At 47.3% G+C, this 20,351-nt stretch overlaps 1 protein-coding gene across 4 annotated transcripts in view; it reads right to left on the bottom strand.

Annotated features, from left to right (window-relative positions):
* LOC120739265 (E3 ubiquitin-protein ligase RNF123) overlaps window positions 1-20,351 on the bottom strand; it is a 93,564-nt gene that overhangs the window by 73,051 nt on the left and 162 nt on the right. For 2 of the 4 annotated variants that reach the window (XR_005697157.1, XM_040040983.1), the window contains exons 1-23: window positions 18,091-18,771; window positions 17,923-18,007; window positions 15,201-15,274; window positions 14,995-15,092; window positions 14,792-14,846; window positions 14,436-14,521; window positions 13,637-13,723; window positions 13,492-13,559; window positions 11,412-11,537; window positions 10,772-10,886; window positions 10,558-10,662; window positions 9,620-9,745; window positions 7,678-7,770; window positions 7,380-7,453; window positions 7,184-7,301; window positions 6,817-6,916; window positions 6,601-6,662; window positions 5,687-5,758; window positions 5,364-5,484; window positions 5,155-5,256; window positions 3,902-4,002; window positions 2,936-3,128; window positions 1,519-1,664 (exon numbers count right to left, since the gene is read on the bottom strand). Coding sequence is in view for 3 of the 4 variants with exons in the window: in XM_040040983.1 (XP_039896917.1) it covers window positions 1,519-1,664; window positions 2,936-3,128; window positions 3,902-4,002; window positions 5,155-5,256; window positions 5,364-5,484; window positions 5,687-5,758; window positions 6,601-6,662; window positions 6,817-6,916; window positions 7,184-7,301; window positions 7,380-7,453; window positions 7,678-7,770; window positions 9,620-9,745; window positions 10,558-10,662; window positions 10,772-10,886; window positions 11,412-11,537; window positions 13,492-13,559; window positions 13,637-13,723; window positions 14,436-14,521; window positions 14,792-14,846; window positions 14,995-15,092; window positions 15,201-15,274; window positions 17,923-18,007; window positions 18,091-18,331 (2,448 nt within the window). In the remaining variant the exon portion in view is untranslated. The other 2 variants (XM_040040985.1, XM_040040984.1) reach the window with 2 other exon arrangements.

The raw sequence follows: 20,351 nt of genomic DNA on the forward strand, positions 1-20,351 counted from the left end.
TGTGGGGAGGATTACTGAGAGATGAGCCAATCGCAGAGTAGAAAAAACCGTCAGGCTCAGCGAGGCGCCCGTGTTTGACCAGAGGACTCGGAGTGCTTCGCTTTAATGCGCGCAGACACGTTATTCAGACACCTCGAATAAAAACGTAAAAATAAAACCAGACACAAATCACAGCGCTCTGAGCACAGCTGCTTCGGGTCAACCCACCCGAGAGAAAGGTGGATGCAGCTAAAGGTCAGGACCGCCCACAAATACTTCAGCAAGTTTTAAATGTAGACGTTTAAAACAAGAAGGGATTGTTAACAGTGATGTGACCAACTGGAGCGTGATGAGCACCAAACTAAAGGACGAACTCACTGTGGGAGTTTTTCCACCTGCAGACAAAACCAGCTGCAGAGAAGGTCACAGGAATAAAATATGCAGCATTAACCTTTACAGCAGAGTTCCACAGGGTTCAGTGCTAGGACCAATTCTGTTTACATTATACATGCTTCCCTTAGGCAGCATCATTAGAAGACATAGCATACATTTACACTGCTATGCAGATGACACCCAGCTCTATCTGTCCATGAAGCCAGATAACACACACCAATGAGTTAAACTGCAGGAATGTCTTAAAGACATAAAGACCTGGATGGCCGCTAACTTTCTGCTTCTTAATTCAGATCAAACTGAGGTTATTGTACTCGGCCCTGAAAATCTTAGAAATATGGTATCTAAGCAGATTCTTACTCTGGATGGCATTACCTTGGCCTCCAGTAACACTGTGAGGAACCTTGGAGTCATTTTTGACCAGGACATGTCCTTCAACGCACATATTAAACAAATATGTAAGACTGCTTTCTTCCATTTGTGCAACATCTCTAAAGTTAGAAATATCCTGTCTCAGAGTGACGCTGAAAAACTAGTTCATGCATTTATTACTTCCAGGCTGGACGACTGTAATTCATTATTATCAGGAAGTCCTAAAAACTCCCTGAAAAGCCTTCAGCTAATCCAAAATGCTGCAGCAAGAGTCCTGACAGGGACTAGAAAGAGAGAGCAGATTTCTCCTGTTTTGGCTTCCTGTTAAATCCAGAATTCAAAATCCTGCTCCTCACATACAAGGTCTTAAATAATCAGGCCCCATCTTATCTTAATGACCTTGTAGTACCATATCACCCTATTAGAGCACTTCGCTCTCGCTCTGCAGGCCTACTTGTTGTTCCTAGAGTATTTAAAAGTAGAATGGGAGGCAGAGCCTTCAGTTTTCAGGCCCCTCTTCTGTGGAACCAGCTTCCAGTTTGGGTTCAGGAGACAGACACTATCTCTACTTTTAAGATTAGACTTCAAACTTTCCTTTAAAGCATATAGTTAGGGCTGCAACGGTTCATCGTGTGTTTCAAATAATTCGATTAGAACAAATTCTGGACACAAATTCTTTGCTTCGGCACTTCGTTTAAGGCACGGCCATGACGTGCTCGCTGGTCTTCATCGCAGACACCACACACACGCACACACACACACACACACACTCACCTTCCCCAGCTGCTGATGGACACTCAGGTTGTACATCATCACGATCCCGTCCACGATCTCCAGCAGCGACTTGTCTGCAATTTGTTGATCGGGCTCCTCGAGCGGTCGCCCCAGCAACAGGCCGTCGTTGCCATGACTTCCCTCGACTTCAGGTTGCAGAGAAACAGGAAATGGTTAAAAAAGGCAGGAGATTTTTACAGCTGTGGCACTTCCACCCAAAGACTCAGGCGATGATAACGGGCTCCACGCCAACTTCACGCTGTGTCTAACCGGCCAATCAGGCACGAGCACCTCATTTGACTAATGAAGGAAACAACCAGAGACCAACTTAGTCTGGGCCAACAGCGAAAAATAATGATGTGAAATCAACAGGACACCTGACACACCCCAGCAGGAAGTGACCCAATTAAAGCTCCCAGCACACGAAGACCTCGTAAAGCTGAACACGCCGGGCTGAAAGCACGTGGTACGAAACACACGGGTGGACATCGCCAGGGATCGCTCCACCTCCATCCACGCTCTGTCCCACCATCCAGAACGCAGGAACCAATCACTTCTTCTCAAACGTCCAACACTGTCACTGACAAAGTACTTCCTGATATTTTACCTGGCAGATTCCTCTGCTGCTTTGTTTCCTGCCATCACCATGCTTACTCTGATTACTGTGCTGGGTCAAGGACAGCGTGGCTGAACATTTATCACTACCTTCGATTGGAGGATGAAGTGGAACAACACGCAGACTCCAACTGAAAGATGGAAACGCAGACGTTTTCCTGCAGCGATCACGCCTGCGAGGACGGCTCGGGCCCTTCTTCTCTCACTTTGCTCGTCTCCTGCACACCGGTGTCATTGCACCACAAATGCAAAAACTGAGTGAGGGGCTGCTGGTGTGTGTGTGTGTGTGTGTGTGTGTGTGTGTGTGTGTGTGTGTGTGTGTGTGTGTGTGTGTGTGTGAGTGAGTGAGTGATAGCAAACACTGAAATTATTTCTTTGCACGCAGGAATGAGTTTTGTTCACTCAAATTCAGCTTTTCTTCGCTCAAAATAAATTTCTCCTCAAAATGCAACACTTGCACCTGCAAACTTTTTTACGTGCGCTCAGAATAGTGGCACAAAAATGACGCCATACATCCACAGAGGAAGTGACTCGCTCGTCACGTTGACGCCTAGGTGAACCTCACAATTAAATTCTGATTCTCACTTCCTAAAAGCTCCACGCAAAGCGAGCAAATGCGGAAGTGATTCCCTGTGTTAATGTTCATCATGCCTGTAAAAGCAAACTTCCTGACAAATCACTGACCTCCTGCTGCCAGCAGGGGGCGCCACGCACTGGCACATAGACCTGCTTCGTATTTTCAAACGCAGGAGAAGCTCTGAGCAAACGGGGCTGATCCGTAGCAGGAGCGAGTTGTACTCACTGTCCTCCTCGGTGCGCTGCTCCACGGCGAGCGTTCGGACCTTCACCTTCTCCGGCTGACTCAGGGGTCGCCTGGGGGTCATCAGGCTGACGGCGGCCGTGCTCAAGAAGCGGTTGGCCCGACCCAAAGTGGGAGAACTCAACCAGCTGGGCCTCGCCAGAGCTCCGCCCATCGCCACGGCCCCGGGCAGCCTCTGTGGTCAGACGACCAAAAAAAAAAAACAAACAAAAGAAGTGATGTCAGAGGATCAGGAGGTCAGAGGTCACAGCTGTCTGCACAGATGTTTGGTCACACATTTAGAAACTATGGATATTAAACATCAGTGAGGATAATTTTTTAAAGCTTGTTCTTTAAAACATGAGTGGACAAGTTTTACCTCACTTCCTGTCTAACCCACAGTTTCAGCTAGGGCAGCCAATCGGGGGAGGGGCTTAAAGCAGTACGGATTAAAACCACGATCACGGGAACAATGAAGACAAATGGAAGCAGCCTGAGAGAAACATGGACGAGGCGCTCCGTCAGACGCAGCCAGCTGTGCTTCACATCTGCAGCAGCCACGCCTCTGCACGCCCTGCAGAGCCACCCGTCAGCTGGTTCTGGTCTCGCCACGCCAACATTTTGCAGCATGTCGTCTTCAGAGCGGCTCACTGAAGCCTCGCAGGTTTGACATCGGTCTTTGTGGGACTCCAGGTTATCCTCAGCCCACAGAAACAGGTGCCGGCACAGGCTTAGACAAAGCGAGCGGGCCGTCACCAGCGCCGTTAGATCGGCTCTCCAACTCAGAGCGTGCACGCCATAAAAATGTTTCATGGTTTTTAATGGCGGCAGAACGTGTTGAATCCATCGCCGTGCACTCGCTCTTCATAACGTTTACATGTTCCATCGTTTTATTTCAATATCTGGAAGTACTCATGTGTACTTTTACACACACTGTTTACTCGGTGACACACAAACAAATGACATCACCTGAGCAGCTCCGCTCTCGTCGTCCTCGTCCAGGTCGTCCATGGACGTGGACTGGATCTCCGCGGGGTCGATGATGATGTTTGCTTTACTCGCCAAATCGTCTGAAAAAGAGAAAACAGGCACGTTCGTCATGTTGTAGTTCTCCACTCATGAAAACAAAACCATCAGCTGAGTTCATCAAGCTGTCTGCAGAAAAACGTCAACATCAGACGGAACACAGCTCTCACAGCGGCATTTTATGAGCGACTGTAGGAGGACGCGGCGTGCCCGCCTCTGAGGAAATGGAAGCGAGCGGGCCGCCGGAGCGGATAACTGATGGCAGTTGTGCAGCACTGCCAGTCAGCACAACGGAGTGAATCAATCCACATTACACACCTGCTGATGGCGGCCTCATTTCTCCCCACGGAAACATCATTCAGACGCTTGCTCTTGATACTGAGGCGAAGCTGGCTCAGGACCCTCGGCGCTCAACGCTAACCCCGTCACGCCTCGTGTATTTCATATCTGTGAGTCTGAGGCCTCGCCATCGTCAGTCAGTGTACGGGGGGTAAAGAAATCAAACACACCTGACAGGATCAGAAACGTATCGATCTCAAACGGTTCTTTTGGGTGATGGTTGGTGTATTTACCTCCTCACGCCAACCCCGCCCCCCAGCGGCTTTCAACCTGCTGGGGGGGCAAACTGGTCAAACTGGTTACGTTAGAGGTTTCTATCCAACATGGAACTCTTGCTCCCTCTGGTGGAGACAGCTGTGATGACCAACTTCAGATTTGATCCAGTTATTAAAGCGGGCGCCTGCTTCCAGCTCCGTGTCCTTCATCTTGGATGAGTTAACAGTTATCCCCGTTTATGTGACACCTCTGTGCACCCTGCTTTAGCTCCTCCCCCTCTGAGCACATTGCTCCTGATTGGCTGCTCCTCACAAACCGAGTTCAAGATTCCTACGCAGGCACAGCTCGTCATTAGACAGACGTGACAGGAAATCAATGAAGGAGATCTTGAGAAAGGATTCACGCTTGCACACGTCACCAAAGCAGCGACAGCTCGTCCAATCACGTTGTCCTGGGGCACTTCTGACTCTCCCAGCCGCCGATCAGCTGATCAGACACTGCATGTCCCAGCGCTCTGGGCTCAGAGTCAGCACATTACCAAACACCTAAACTGACAACAGACACAGAGGAGCACGCCTCCCAGGGCCACGCCCACCAGGAGCACGCCTCCCAGGGCCACGCCCACCAGGAGCACACCTTACCTTTCAGGGTTTTCTTCAGGTGGGACAGCAGCCCACCCAGCCTCTGCAGGTCGAAGTAGTCCACCTTCCCGTTATAGAACAGCTGAGGAGGGACGTAGGCCTCTGTGGGGGGTACAGAAGAACATCACTGAGGGAAGACGCACACACACGCACGCACGCACACACACACACACACACACACGCACTTTGTGTGGCGCAGTGTGTCGTACCGTCGCTGCTCACGCTGCTCGGACTCTTGCGGTGTCCTTCGTCCCAGCAGCCTCTGACCGCTGTGATGAGGCGGTGCAGGAAACACACCATGTACTCAGGCGGACACAGAGCCGTGGGGTGCTGCTCAAACAGACAGAGTGCACGCATGTGCAAACACACACGTGAGGCTTTACCCGATGGTTAGAGCGCACTGATAAAAACACGTCTCCATGAAATCAAACCTGTGGTTTCAGTTTGTCTGCGTCGCTCACAGACAGGAACAAACTGACCTGTGGAAACACTGACATGACGTGAGAGGGTGGCGTTCCTCGCTGCTCCTTACCCCTCTGTTGCTGGCGTTTTCCTGGAGGAACTTCCTGAACTTGTTGAGGAAAATGTAGCGCGATGCTTCTCCCTGAAAGAGGAGCAGAGCTCAGTTTTTCTCTTCACTGCAGTTTGCAACAGGAGAAGCAATTGCTGCAGTCCAACCCTCAGTCTGATCAGACCGAGTGTTACTCGGGGGGAGGACGTTAACGTTCACGTCAGGCCGAAACATCCGAGGACGACACGGAGAGTAAAAACTGAGAACAGGCAGACCCCGGATCTGTTTTTGGATAAACGGGGAATACTGCACGATCATCCGTTTGGTCTCTGAGCAGGATAGGAATAAAAGCTGCTGTTAGACACACAGACCTTAAAGTTCTTTAGTGCGTCAGAGTCGTGGTTTCAAAGTGCAGCGATCCAACTCGCACCGAGGGAAACCGCGGATCGGTGAGTTTGACGGGTTCGCTGCTAAAACCTACAAAGGCTCTCGTGTCTGTGACTGAAAAGACTTTCTTTAAATCACCATCAAGAATAAAAATGAGTCTGTGATAGAACGTGTTTCGTGATGATCTTACAGCTACAGTAACGAAAGAGCAGCGGGGTGAATAGCACGGTTGGTCGTCGCCTTCACGCCGAGGTGCCGTTTCCTCCCGGTTATGTGATTTGGTTTAAAATAAATGCTTAAAGCAAAGCGACTCTGAGCCCGGGCCGTTATCGCTTCGAGCGCTCGCTCCGTGAATTCGTTGGCAGTTGCTTGGATACGTGTTACGGTGCTGCAGGAGAGCCGGCACAGCTGAGGTATCTGATCTGAGCCGAACACCCGAACCTCCAGCCAACAGAAATACCGACGCTGAAACGTCTCGCCACCGCAAACATCAGAGCAGCGTCCTGACCGCGGTCGCCATCATCAACACATCACGGCGCTGCACCCACCGTGCTCTTGTCCTTGTTGTTGAGCAGCAGCCTCAGGATCTGAACCTGCAACTCCTCCACCACTGCAGGAGAACAGAGGTCAGAGGTCAGAGGAGCGCACACAGACAGTCCAGGTAAGCAGACAGGTGGGTGGTCTCAAAGACAGGAACTCAGTGAAACACCAAAATAAAACAGTAAAGTACTAAAACAGAACACGGCCGAGTGACGGAGACAGACCTTCGATCCTCTTCTTCAGCCTCTGGCAGCCTCTCTCGTAGGCTCGGCGCCTCAGACGCTCGTCGGCGCTCTCGTCTTTGGGCTCGCGCTCGTCTTTACCCTGTTTGATAAAGAAGCATTGTTTAAAGCTCTCACACCTGTGCTGCTGTAAACACCTGATCGCTGCAGCCTTCCCCTGAGGAGCCTGCGGTTCGTCTGTCACGGTCAGTTCTTACGTCACATCTGATTTGTCGTTGCGCACGTCACAGAGGTAAACGGCCTCTCTCTGTTTGAGCTTCGCTGCTTTCAGCTTAATGACTTTGACACACTCGATAACATTTCGTCAGGAGCGAGGAGACGCAAACGGCAGAGCCTCGGTTTCTCTCACCTCTTTGTCGAAGTGCGTGGGCCACCAGGTGGTTGGGATGAGCTCCTCTAGCCCCGCCTCCTTCACCCTCAGAGGAGTCTTGATGTAAAAGAACACAACCGAGCGCAGAACGTCGAACGTGAGCTTCGGTTAAGGAGAATGCCGCGACAGCGGTTTAAATGTCACAGAGCGCTTTCGCTTCGCGGCTGAAGGATATAAGACGTTGCTGAGCAGGTACTTCCTGGATTTCTCGTGGCGCAGGATGGCCGTGGTCAGCCGCAGGTAGTGGATCTGAAACACAAGCACATCAGCTGGAGAACATCTGGAAACACGTGACATGAAAAAAAAAAAAAAAAGATTTTAGATGAAGATGAAGTTTGTCGCCACCTGCACACACAAACATTTAAAGTTTGGTCTCTGAAGATGAACCTCCTGTGTCAGTGAGGTCGCTCTGCAGGCCCCGCCCCCTGACCTTATATAACCTGTGGAGCTCGGTGTCTGTTTGTTTGTCCTACCTGGAAGCCCAAGTCTGGGATGATGGGGGAGAAGCGGTAGGCCCTGAGTAAGGACATCATGAGTTGCTTCAGACACTCGTTCACCTCGTGGTCCTGCAAGCAGAGGACAGAGAGGACAGAAGAGGACGCAGAGGACAGAAGAGGACGCAGAGGACGAGAAGAGGACGCAGAGGACGAGAAGAGGACGCAGAGGACAGAAGAGGACGCAGAGGACGAGAAGAGGACGCAGAGGACGCAGAGGACGAGAAGAGGACGCAGAGGACGAGAAGAGGACGCAGAGGACAGAAGAGGACGCAGAGGACGAGAAGAGAACGCAGAGGACGCAGAGGACAGAAGAGGACGCAGAGGACAGAAGAGGACACAGAGGACAGAAGAGGACAGCAGAGGACAGAGAGCATAGAGAGCACAGAGAGGACGCAGAGGACAGAAGAGGACACAGAGGACAGAAGAGGACAGAAGAGGACAGAGAGCATAGAGAGGACAGAGAGGACGCAGAGGACAGAAGAGGACAGAAGAGGACAGAGAGCATAGAGAGGACAGAGAGGACGCAGAGGACAGAAGGACAGCAGAGGACAGAAGAGGACAGCAGAGGACAGAGAGGACAGCAGAGGACAGAGAGCATAGAGAGGACAGCAGAGGACAGCGAGGACAGCGAGGACGCAGAGGACAGCAGAGGACAGAGAGGACCGAGTAGGACACAGAGGAACAGCAGAGGACAGAGAGCATAGAGGAGGACAGCAGAGGACAAGAGAGGACAGCAGAGGACAGAGAGAGGACAAGCAGAGGACAGAGAGGACAGAAGAGGACAGCAGAGGACAGAGAGCATAGAGAGGACAGCAGAGGACAGAGAGGGACAGGCAGAGGACAGAGAGGACGAGAGCATAGAGAGGACAGCAGAGGACAGAGAGCGATAGAGAGGACAGCAGAGGACAGAGAGCATAGAGAGGACAGCAGAGGACAGAGAGGACAGCAGAGGACAGCGAGGACAGAGAGGACAGAGAGCATAGAGAGGACAGCAGAGGACAGAGAGGACAGCAGAGGACAGCGAGGACAGCGAGGACAGAGAGCATAGAGAGGACAGCAGAGGACAGCAGAGGACAGAGAGGTTTCAGGCTGTGGTACTCCAGAAAAACATCCAGACGCTCAGCACGCTCTGCAGTAAACATCACCAATTTAAACGAGTGCTTTTAACCGGGTTGGCACCGTCGCCTCCTTGTTTGAACCTCCGGGTCCTCCTCTGTGGAGTCTGGGTGCCACCGTGAGGCGGTAAATAAACCAACCATCAGCTATTAGGAGATCTGTACACATGTTCAGCATGCTGTGACTTTTATTTATGAGCTCAGCATGAACTGTCGGCACTACACGTGCTCGAAACATTCAAAGGGTTTCTGCCTCAGAGGCAGCGGTTGGAGCAGAAACACCCACACGGACGTGTGTGACCAGTCGACGTCGCTATGGTCACTAGTCATTTAACCCAACCGTTAACATTTTAATTGAACCTTAATACCCCAAGATGGAGCAACCCTTCAAGCTCACAGTGGAGATGAGCTTTGTTTGACAGCCGGGCTCCCCTTAGCGGGAGAGGGCGGAGCTCAGCCATTCAGGAGGCGCCCTGAGTGGAGCAGCTACGTCTCCACATTGAAGGGAGGCAGCTGAGGCGCTGGCCTCCTGGAGGAGATGTCCTGGGCAGCTCCGACGCTTCCTACAGGAGGTGAAAGTACTGTGCAATACTCCAGAACATTGTTCAATAATAGCAAGTTAATAATAATACAAAGTGCTGATGTTTTTGTTTCTGTGGAGCAACATGAAAGTTGAATTAACCTTTTAACAACCACCCGTCATCCATGCCGTCATTAGTTTTTATTCATGTATCCTCAGATGTGGAACTCTGCGCCGGGTGGGGCGCCATGGTTGGAGCAGTGAGCAGAGCGTGCAGATTTACCTCCATCAGCAGCCAGAAGAGGTCAAGCAGCTGCTGGATGAGCGGGTGTTCGTCCACCGAACCTCCTCCCTCCAGAATCCCCAGCAGGAAGTTCATCAGCACGTCCTCCACCAGATACACCTTACACTGCAACCAGACAGCCCCACCATCAGTGCACGTGACCTGATGACATCACATTTTCAGACAGAGGTGATTTCATCCATTCAAACGCATCGCCTGCACAAACAGCGCCCCAAACAGAGGATTTAGTTTCCACTGTGGATGGATTTAATCAGCTGCAGAGCACTCGTTATCCGTCGCTTTAATATATCTAAAATCAGAAAGTGCAGAGCACGGTGCACGATCAGTCTGGGAATTAAAACAAAGGCCATCTCCAGATGCTTCAGTGAAGCCTTCAGAAACATACAAACCACACTTCCTGTTCATGTGGCTGCATGCAGTCTGTTCTTTTAAACTTTACAGTTACAGCTCTGATGCTCGATATAAAATCCAGCTGAATAATCTGCTTCTGTTTGTTTGTCTCAGCCTCACAGCAGGATCATGAGAAACAGTCTGAGTGACACTCAGCTCATTATTAGAAACTTTATGCTTCGTATGAACCACGACAGGAAGCGAGCCGACGTAGTTTATGCTTTTCCCTGTCGTCTCTTCTCCGTGCATTTAAATACGAGTGACAACGTCTGATAATAAAAACGAACTCCAAAAATCGACTCTGGTGGAAAAGTCCTGATCCAGAAACACGGACGACAGGAGCAGCCTCGTTTTAACCACAGCGCTGTTTAAGCACTTTGATTATTCAGTTAATAACAGAGCAGCGGTCAGTTTTAGCGATCTCTGAACACGTCCTGTTAGCTTCACATCGGTATCTTCGGTTGGTTTTCAGTTTCCTGACGCTTCATGCAATAAAGGGAAAAAGCTACAAACACAGCATGTTTCACCATGAGTGGAGCAAAGTGGTTAAAGATGTGAGCCAGAGTGACGAGGACGGTCGGCTCTCCGTGAAGCCTCCACACGGCGCAGTCCTTCTCCACCAGCCTCTCCTCCTGCAGTAGTAAAGGACAGACAAAGGACGCACCTTTCACTTTACCTGCACGTCAACCAAACACCAGGCTGAAGACAGGAAATGCCATTTTCACCTGCTCGTGTTCCTACCTGAGCGTCGATGGCGGTGGACAGGACGTTCTTGATGTAGCCCAGCAGTTTGTGGGCCTTCATCAGGTCTGCAGCTGGAGGGTTCTGGAGGGGCAGGTAGCCGTCCACGGGGTACGTGGGTCACAGTCGGGTTAAAGACAAACTCACGACACCACAGCAGCATTTATCCAATCGAATTCAACTCATTGGTGTGTGTTATCTGGCTTCATGGACAGATAGAGCTGGGTGTCATCTGCATAGCAGTGTAAATGTATGCTATGTCTTCTAATGATGCTGCCTAAGGGAAGCATGTATAATGTAAACAGAATTGGTCCTAGCACTGAACCCTGTGGAACTCCATAATTAACCTCAGTGTGTGAAGAGGACTCTCCACTTACAGATGTTCCAGGGAAATCTTTCACAGCAAAAGCGTTGTACAAACCCATAAAGCCAAACAGCATTTTTCAGATGGATGGTGAAAAAATAAAATGAGACCAGCTTAGTTAAAGAGCTCAGTTTGAAATCCTACACCTGTAGAAGCTTCTCTGTGCCATCCATGACTCCACCATGCAAGCGTACGGCCCTGATAGCTCCCAGGGGAGTGGCACTAACACCTGCCGGCAGGGCTTTTGGACACTTTGCGATTAGTTGTGAAGGATATCTGAGAGGCCTGCTGCCGAAGTTGAAAGCCACTGACTCTTTAAAGGAGAGGCTGATGGCGGGAAAGTAAGCGATGCCAGGACCCATCTTAATGTTGGTGAAGGCCGTCCCCAAAGACTGGCCGTTCCTGAGGACACAGAGGACACGCTCAGTGCTTTACTAAACAATGAGGACACATCAGAGAAGACTTCAACCACAAACGGAGTCACTGACAGCTTAAAACCTTTTGATTCAGTCTGCAGACCAACATGTACAGTCTCATCTGTGACGGCCAGAAATCAGAATGATTTACCCAAAAAACTCCCTGAAAGGTTTATCAAAGGAAACGTGCCTAAACCTAATAACTGGCTGGGTGCCCCTTAGCAACAACAACTGCCTTCAAGCATCTGTGATAACCGTCAGTGAGTCTTTTCCAGCTGTGGAGGGATTCTGGCCCACCCATCAGAATTGTTGGAGGGTTTGAGCTAGGGCTGGGCGATATGGCCTAGAATCCATATCACGGTATAATTTGAAGCATGTGCGGTAGCGATATATTCTTTTCTTCTGTATAATGTATTTTACTCACTATTAGGCACACAGGTGCAAGTGTGTTGCAGAAAACTAAACAGCAGTGGCGTTTGTAGGGTTACTGAAGTTGGGCTAGCTGGTATATAATGATGTGCTACGTGATTGCTAGCGACACAGCTATGTTAGCATAAACACAGTGAAGCTGGAGGATGAACGCTAACTTTTTTCCACTCGATAAAAGTTAACGTGAAGGTTCCTGATGGTTAGGGACAAATGCAATCGCATGGCAGGATGCTGTAAACGGACCAAACTTCAGCCAGGAGAACAACTGAGATAATCCATCCACATTACCAGGTTAGTCATTCATATACTGCAACAACATGGGAACAGAGCAGCTGGAGAGAATTCAACATTAATGAATCAATGGTACAGAAGTGGAGGAAGCGCAGGTTTTGGCTTTCCCCATCTTCCAAAAGTGCTTCGTTTCTTTGCTATGACTGTCGCCCTGCATAATTTGCAGATGATGTTTGCAGCCGCTGCAACGCTTTCGACCAAAACAGGCGCAGCTTGATGACATCATCAACATGCGCTATCGCAGTATAGTCAAAATCTCTACCGTTGGCCAAATTTATACCGTTTATACTGCCCACCCCTAGTTTGAGCATGAACTGCCTTTTTAGGGTCATGCCACAACATCTCAGTCTGACTCAGGTCATGACTTCGACTAGCCCACTCCACTAGCCCAAAGCCTTTAGTCTTTCTAAAGCCAGTCAGAGGTGGACTTGCTGCTGTGTTCTGGATCATTGTCCTGCTGCAGAAGCCAAGTCATGAACACATGTCCAGACATTCTCCTTCAGGAGGTTTTAGTAGATGTCTTCAGGTCCTGAGGCAGCGACACAGCCCCAGACCGTCTCACTACCACCACCATACCCTACAGCTGGTATCATGTTCCTTTCCTGAGATGCTGCTACTTTTACGCCACGGAGGCTCAAACTTTCCAAAAAGTTCAACTTTTGCCTCATCAGCCCACAGAGTATTTTCCCAGAAGTCTTCGGGATCATCGAGATGTTTGAGGCTAGACTTTGTGTTGTTCTTGGTCAGCTTTGGTTGCACCTTTTTACTCCTTAATAACAAACACTTTCATTTAGAAACTGCATTTTGTGTTTACTCGAGTTTGTCTAACATTTACATTTGTTTGATGTTCTGAAACATTTAAGTGTGACAATCACTCTGTATACCTAACATACGCTACAGATGTTTCACAGATGTTGCTTCTAGTCTACTCTGTCTTCACATTTTCTCAAAATTACAGTTTTATCTTTTTTTGTAAAGTCAGCTGCTCTGCTATCAAGAAACCTGTCTGTTTTTCTGATTGGTCAGTTGCTCCAAACTCCGCCTCTGTTACGGGCTCACGCTGACAGCTAGCCTGATAAACTCCGGGCTGACGTTAGGATAAGAGAAGGACAGAAAGCCATCCTGATATGTTGATGATCAGAAGTTCTCGGTTTAGACCAAAGATGTAAAAAGACGACCAAACGGAGGAAAGGAGGGAAGGAAAGGACAGAGGGACTCACAGGCAGAACGTGATGGTTCCTTCATCCAGGTCTATCAGACAGCTCACGATGTCTCCTGCTGCCCACGACTGGGGAGAGAAAACGCGCCGTTATGGTCACATGATGAAACCGAGGGGCAGATCCCAGCGTCTGTGTTCACGCTCACCTTTCCGTAGTTTGTCGTCGTCACGTTCCACTTTCTCACTCTGTTTCCGTCGTAAGCGTACGAGTCCGGCGTGTCACCTACACCCTCCTGAGCACAAAAACACACTGTTCAGCATCGCCGTGCCGCCATCCTTCATGGGAACGGATGCAGCATAGGTGAAAAACAGACAGTTTTTAATGGACGCCCTCAGACACCAACCACAGAAAACTCGATTTAGCTCTTTGATTGAAGCAAATATCCAGCTTCAATTACTTCTTTTTTAAATTTACCAACAAATATTCCAACGTTTTTGACACGCAACATTAATGTAGGCGTAACAGTCAACTTTGTGCTTTAATCAAGCATCAACCTCCACATCCTGCAGTTCCTCTGACGTCCAGCAGAAGCTCCAGCAGTGAGTCCACACAGACTCGCATTAAAACTTTGCAGCGGAAATAAAAATGTTTACATCCTGATACACAAACTGTTTGGTGTGTATAGATCATTTCCTCCTTCATAACAACAATATTGAACTTTGTGAGAAAATAAAGATAAAAGGAAGAAAAGACAGAAACAAGAAGAAAGTCGGTCCTTCACAGCTGTCCCAGTTTTCCATGCGGCTCACGACTGAGCCCCCGGGTTCATGTCTGCAGTCTTAATGGAGCCATTGACGCTCACTGCGTACTTCTGCAGGATGAACCTGCAGCATTTATTTATAACAGCTCTGACCAGTTCCCAGTCGAGTTTCATGTTTTGTTATCCCCACAACATGCGCCGTGTCAAGGCCTTTACAGGGTTCATCATCAAGGTGTGTGTATACCTCCTGATTGAAGCGACAGCTAAGGGTACACCAGCCTATCTGCATCAGACCCTGAGAGGAGATCAGCACCTCGTAGGCCCACTTCCCTGCAGACAGAAACAGCCCAAAATCATTCTCCACATCACAACAGTCGCCTCAGGGTGCTTTATATTGGAAGGTCGACAATAATACAGGAAAACCAGATCAAACGACCTTTCTAAACTGCACTTTTATTGTGAAAAGCAAGCCCATCCGCAGAGAAGGTCACATTTCCTGTGACAGTTTTTTGTTTCAGGGCTCATTTTTGTTGTGTGTCATATTTACTGAGTCAGTTCAGCACAAAACCAAAAGTCAAAGCTTTTTCTGAGACAACGTACCTTTATAAACACAGGTGGTCGCTCGGATGGAGCTGAAGTTGCTGTGGCCGATGACCTGAATGCAGAGAAATTCATCACCCTTACACACTTATCACACATAGGAAGTGTTTTTCTACAGTACCAATCAAAAGTCTGGACAAACATCAGCCACGTGTCCAAACTTTGACTGGTTTCACTGGTTTATGGTCTCCGGCGTGTCTCACCCCCAGCAGGTCGTCGTCTACAAACAGGAGTCCTTCAAAGCCGCTGGTGTGATCGAGGACAACGGGCTGAGGACCCAGACGACCGTCCACAGCCTGACCTGCACACGTTCAGGTGACGGTGTTAGTGTTATCAGACATTTGAGCTCGTTCTGAGTCACAGACCATAAGGTTTGGTTTTAAAGGCAGACAGACGCTTCCAGCCTTACCGTCCTCCGTAGGCGTGTCCTCAGACAGCAGCTTCTCCAGGTGAGCAGGTAGATCCTGGAAACCCAGAGGCTTCCTGAAACCCAGAGCGGCAGGAAAAGACGACAAAGGGACAAAAAAGATTTTATTCTCAGAGTTTTTCATTATCGTTTCCTCCTTTCAGCTCAGTCTGATTTTTCCATTTAAACTTTGTTCACTGACACAGAGACCAGACTCGTTACACAGAAAAACACCAGCACACGACTCTCACATCAGGTAATCACAGCACAGTCATTCAGTTAGAAACAAACCCAACAAATATTTATCAAAAAAAAGAAAAATAACAATTATTAAAAAACTATTTTGGGAAATACAACAGTTTGTAAAAAAGACAAGAGAAAGAACTACACCCTAAAAACCCTGAAACATAAAAGTCAAAGAAGTCCACGACTAGGGCTGGGCCATATTATACCGTTCACGGTAATACCGGTATAACGTTAAGCAACGATAGGAAAATGAAATATCGCGATAGAATATGAGTAAAACGGGCATGCGCAGTGCCTTTGTTTTCATACGCACATGGCCGATTGTTGAGTGAAACAGATGAACCAGAATTGGTTTGTAAAAATGGTGCAACTTCCGTGATGTGGAACTGGTTTGGTGTTTGTCCGTCAGATACACGACAAAGCACATTTTTTTGCAGAACATACAAGCGGCCGTCGTTATTGTCGTATTTGTCGGACTAAGATGCTCTTAAATCTGGGAGTAATCTGGGTCCTAAACTCCATATGCTTCAGGTCAAACAACACTGCAGCATCACTGAGAGTTAAAAACTGTCTAAATTCTTTCATCTTTAATAAAACGATCAGCATTGCTGCTTTACCAGGTGTAACTATGAAGTTTAACTTCCAGGCATCCATGAAAACAAAATTTATTACATTTAATGGAGTTAGAAGTTAGCAGGAAGCTAGCGGAAGTTAGCTCGCTAGTTTCGCTAGTTACCTAAGCATGATATAGCATGTTCTGACTGAGAGATTTCTGGAAAAATTCAAACGTACAGCTCTGCTATCACTTCCAACATAAATGAAGACAGGAAACTAAACAGCAGTGACGTTTGCAGGGTTACTGAAGTTGGGCTAGCTGCTATATAATGATGTGCTACGTGATCGCTAGCGACACAGCTATGTTAGCATAACATAAACAGTGAAGCTGGAGGATGAACACTAACACTTTTCCACTTATAAAAGTTAACGTGAAGGTTCCTGATAGTTAGAGACAAATGCAATCACATGGCAGGATGCTGTAAACGGACCAAACTTCAGTCAGGAGAACAACTGAGATAATCCATCCACAATACGAGGTTAGTCATTCATATACTGCAACAACATGGGAATAGAGCAGCTGCCAGAGAATTCAACATTAATGAATCAATGGTACAGAAGTGGAGGAAGCAAGAAGAATGAGTTTAATAAAGTTTGATTTATCTGACTGCTTTGTTTCGATTAATGTGCCTTATAATCCCGTGCACCTTATGGTCCGAAAAATACCTACTGCACACTGCAGTTTAATGTTGCAAAGCACCTCTTTTTAACTTCAGTGGATATTATACATGGTTATGCTCAGGATATGTCAGCCCATTTCTACTGGAAATGCCTTTTGGTTAAACTTTCAGCAAGGAATTTGCATTTGCACTGTTACATTTTTATAAAGCTTTAATGTACATAAAAACCAGCTTCTTGTTTAAGTGAAAATAAATGGAAGGTTGTCTTTTTGCGCTAGTAATGTTGTGGAGTTGCATTTTGTCTCGCATCAATTATATCGTCAGTTATATCGTTATCGCAAATTTTCAAATATATATCGTGATAAATATTTTTGGCCATATCGCCCTGCTCTATCCACGACTATAAAAAAAAATATCTTCCTACATCATGAACCAAGATTCAAAAACAGAATAAAAACAAAAAGTTAGATAGAAAAAGAATCGGACTTAAAGTCAAAACTACGTCTACAATAAATCAGATTTTTCCCCCCAGAGACAATCACAGAAATAAGAAATCACCAAAAAGAAACTGGTTACATTTTAAAATGTGTTATATAAAAAATATGTTTAAAAAACAAAACAATCTGACTATTTATAAACACACACACCCAAAATTCATTTTTGCAGATTATTAAACAGGAAAAATTATAGAAAAATAAGGTTAAAAATGAACAAAATGAAAATTTAGAGTTAAAAAACAAATGAAAAAAGTTTTACATGATTAAAACGATGTTTGTTTTTCACATATTTGTTTTTAGATTTCATGAATTGTATCCGAGTGTGTGTGTGTGTGTGTGTGTGTGTGTGTGTGTGTGTGTGTGTGTGTTTAAAGCTGCTGAAGGTAACATGAACCTGGCCGGCTTAAATAACGAGGCTCTGACTCACTAACCAGGAACTCAGGACACACACACTCATGCGCACGCACGCACGCACGCACGCACACACACACACACACACACACACACACACACACTCATGTGCACACACTCAGAGTAAGCAGCAGCTGTGACCGTCGGCCTTATTCCTGCGTCTGGTTTCAGTTTTACAGCCTTGCACATTTAAAATAGAAACAAAATCAGACAAATAAAGTGTGTGTGTTCAGTTTGTGTTTAGAGCTGTAAAAACTGAACCTGATGGTGCGTCTCGCCTCTTACCTGCTCAGAGCTGTGCATCAGAGGAGGGGGGGTGTCACAGCATGAGCTTACCTGAGCGAGGCCAGTGTGGGTCCCTGTTTGGTGGAGGGAAACACATGGTGTAGGTAGTCGCTCAGCAGCTTCTCGTTCACGATACCTGGCAGAGGGACAGCTGACTCAGACAGACCACTCGGAGGGCAGGAGTGGTGGGTACATGCTGAAGTGACTGAGCTTTCATACCTGTGGATCTCGGCTTGTCCATGTCTGACGCCAGCCTGTAGTTACGGCGGGTCAGAGCGGTGCCGCCTCCCTTAGAACTCATGGTGTCTGACTGGAGCCACCTGACCCACACACTGCTGCCAGAGACACACCTGTAAACACCACCACCATCGTCGTGTCCAATCACAGCACAGGGCAAGGCAGCCGTGTCACAAACAGCAGCCACATGTTCAGGAGAGCGCCTGACACCTGACATAAACATCTCCTGCCCTCATTGAGTCATTACCGTGTACTTTTACTACTTTGCCCCAATCCTACCTGTGTACTTTTACTGCCTAAAGAATTTAATCATGCTGGATTTACTTTAACTGTATGTAACTGATACACTGCGATTACCCTCTCCTAGGTCTAATATTATGTACTTTTATCACCTTGCTGCATACAGCTGATGATAAAGTGTAGTCTCGGGGTAGCAATGATGAAGCACAGCTAACTCGGCTGTTAGCATGCCGCCTGACCCCCGTTAGCTCACCGGAGCACTGAGGCTCGGCAGACCGGTCCGTTATAACCTTGTCGGCGGGACTTTGGGGGCTGAGTGTCGAGGTAATCACTGGACACATCAGTCGAGCATCGCTCGGCTGTAGGCAGTTACATGTCACACAGCTGGTAGCAGGCTAACAGCTAGCGGCTAATGACAACGACACTCACCGTCTCCGGCTGCTCGGACGGGCCGCTGCTCCGCTGTAGCCGCCGCTAGCTCTGGTAGTCCGGCTGATAGTTGTGAATTGAGCCGCTGGGTATCGGCGATAAGAACCTAATCTCCACAACAACACCGGAGTCGTATCCGCTGTTAACGCCTCTCACGGTACGGAGGGCAGACTGGGACAAGAAGGGCAAAGACGAAAAAACGCGAAGGCAGAAATATATATGTGTGTGTGTGTGTCGTCGTTAGTTTATGGCTGATCAAAACACAATTAAATACAAAAACAATTAAAAAGTTAAATTAACGTTTTTAAATATTATTACATACATAATATTATGTATTATGAGCTTTAAATATAAATGCTAGCAGCAGTTCACAGATTCATTTAAAACAGTCTTGCATGCAGCATCAAACACGTTAACATATACTGTGACTCTGTGGTAGGCTGAAAAGTGTGAGACAAGAACATTTAGGAAGATATGAATATGAAAATATAAGAATAATCATTAGTTGGTTAAACTGCTCAGAAATTATAACTGATGGAGTCATTAAACTCTCTCTGAACCTTTCAAATCAAAGCATTGTTTTTGTGCATATGCAGTAATAATGTTCAGAGGGCACACCTGGCTTTACTTCAAGAGACTCCACCTGAGAACCTGTGGATAATAAAAGATCTCGTCTCGTCTTGAGTTCAGTCAGAGGTTTATGTCTCCATCTTGTGGTCCTTCTGTGTCATTACTGACTGCAGTTCACGCAGATGACAGCAGGATTAAATAAACGTTTTCATGACGTAAATGACAGCATGACTTCAGAGAGCCAACGTGCTTCATCTTTGGCTCTCATAACTTAGCCATCGTTCATGGCCGTTCATGGCCACCATTTAATCAGAATCAGAATCAAGTATTCTGATTATTTTCAGCAGCTCTTCTCAGAAAGATAATCCACCTGCCCCTCCTGGTTTCACAAGTCCAGTGAACCTCAGGACTGGAGCCAGCCCAACACAAATATGAATAGGACAGCCATAAAACAGGCCACTTTAATGTGCATGTGATTTATTTAAAATACAGAACACATGTTGAGTTGTATACTTAACTTAAAAAAATACAATTTCTGTTTAATTTAAGTTAATATTATACAATTCAATTTTAATAATGAAGCGCAAAAGTATCTATAAAATTAAAAAAAATTAAATATGAAATACAATCAAATAAATGATCAGAGAGACACTGCAGACTTGACCGAAAGATCAAGAACATTGTCAAATATGGAGCCTCGTTCCGACCCCTAGAATATGGCCTCTGATTGGCTGACCTGTTTTAACCCTAACCCTAACCCTGTTTTTATTGGTTACTGAGTAGCCAATGGCAGATTCGCCTGTGGAAGGTTCCATCGTAGGTAGTGGGGAGAGGGGGGGGGATCCATGATTCCTGAAGGTTTGTAAATATATTTGCTCTTCTTTAGTCCAATCTGAGAGATTAAGAGTGGTTTTCTAGTGACACGTTAGTAAAGTAGAGTTATGTCACCAATGCGTAGCGACAGCGTGAAGCACTTGAACGATATAAGTAAACCAGTGTCCCCT

This window comes from Simochromis diagramma, unplaced genomic scaffold (assembly GCF_900408965.1).
Source record: "Simochromis diagramma unplaced genomic scaffold, fSimDia1.1 OVJJ01000296.1, whole genome shotgun sequence".
NCBI classification, from domain to species: Eukaryota; Metazoa; Chordata; class Actinopteri; order Cichliformes; family Cichlidae; genus Simochromis; species Simochromis diagramma.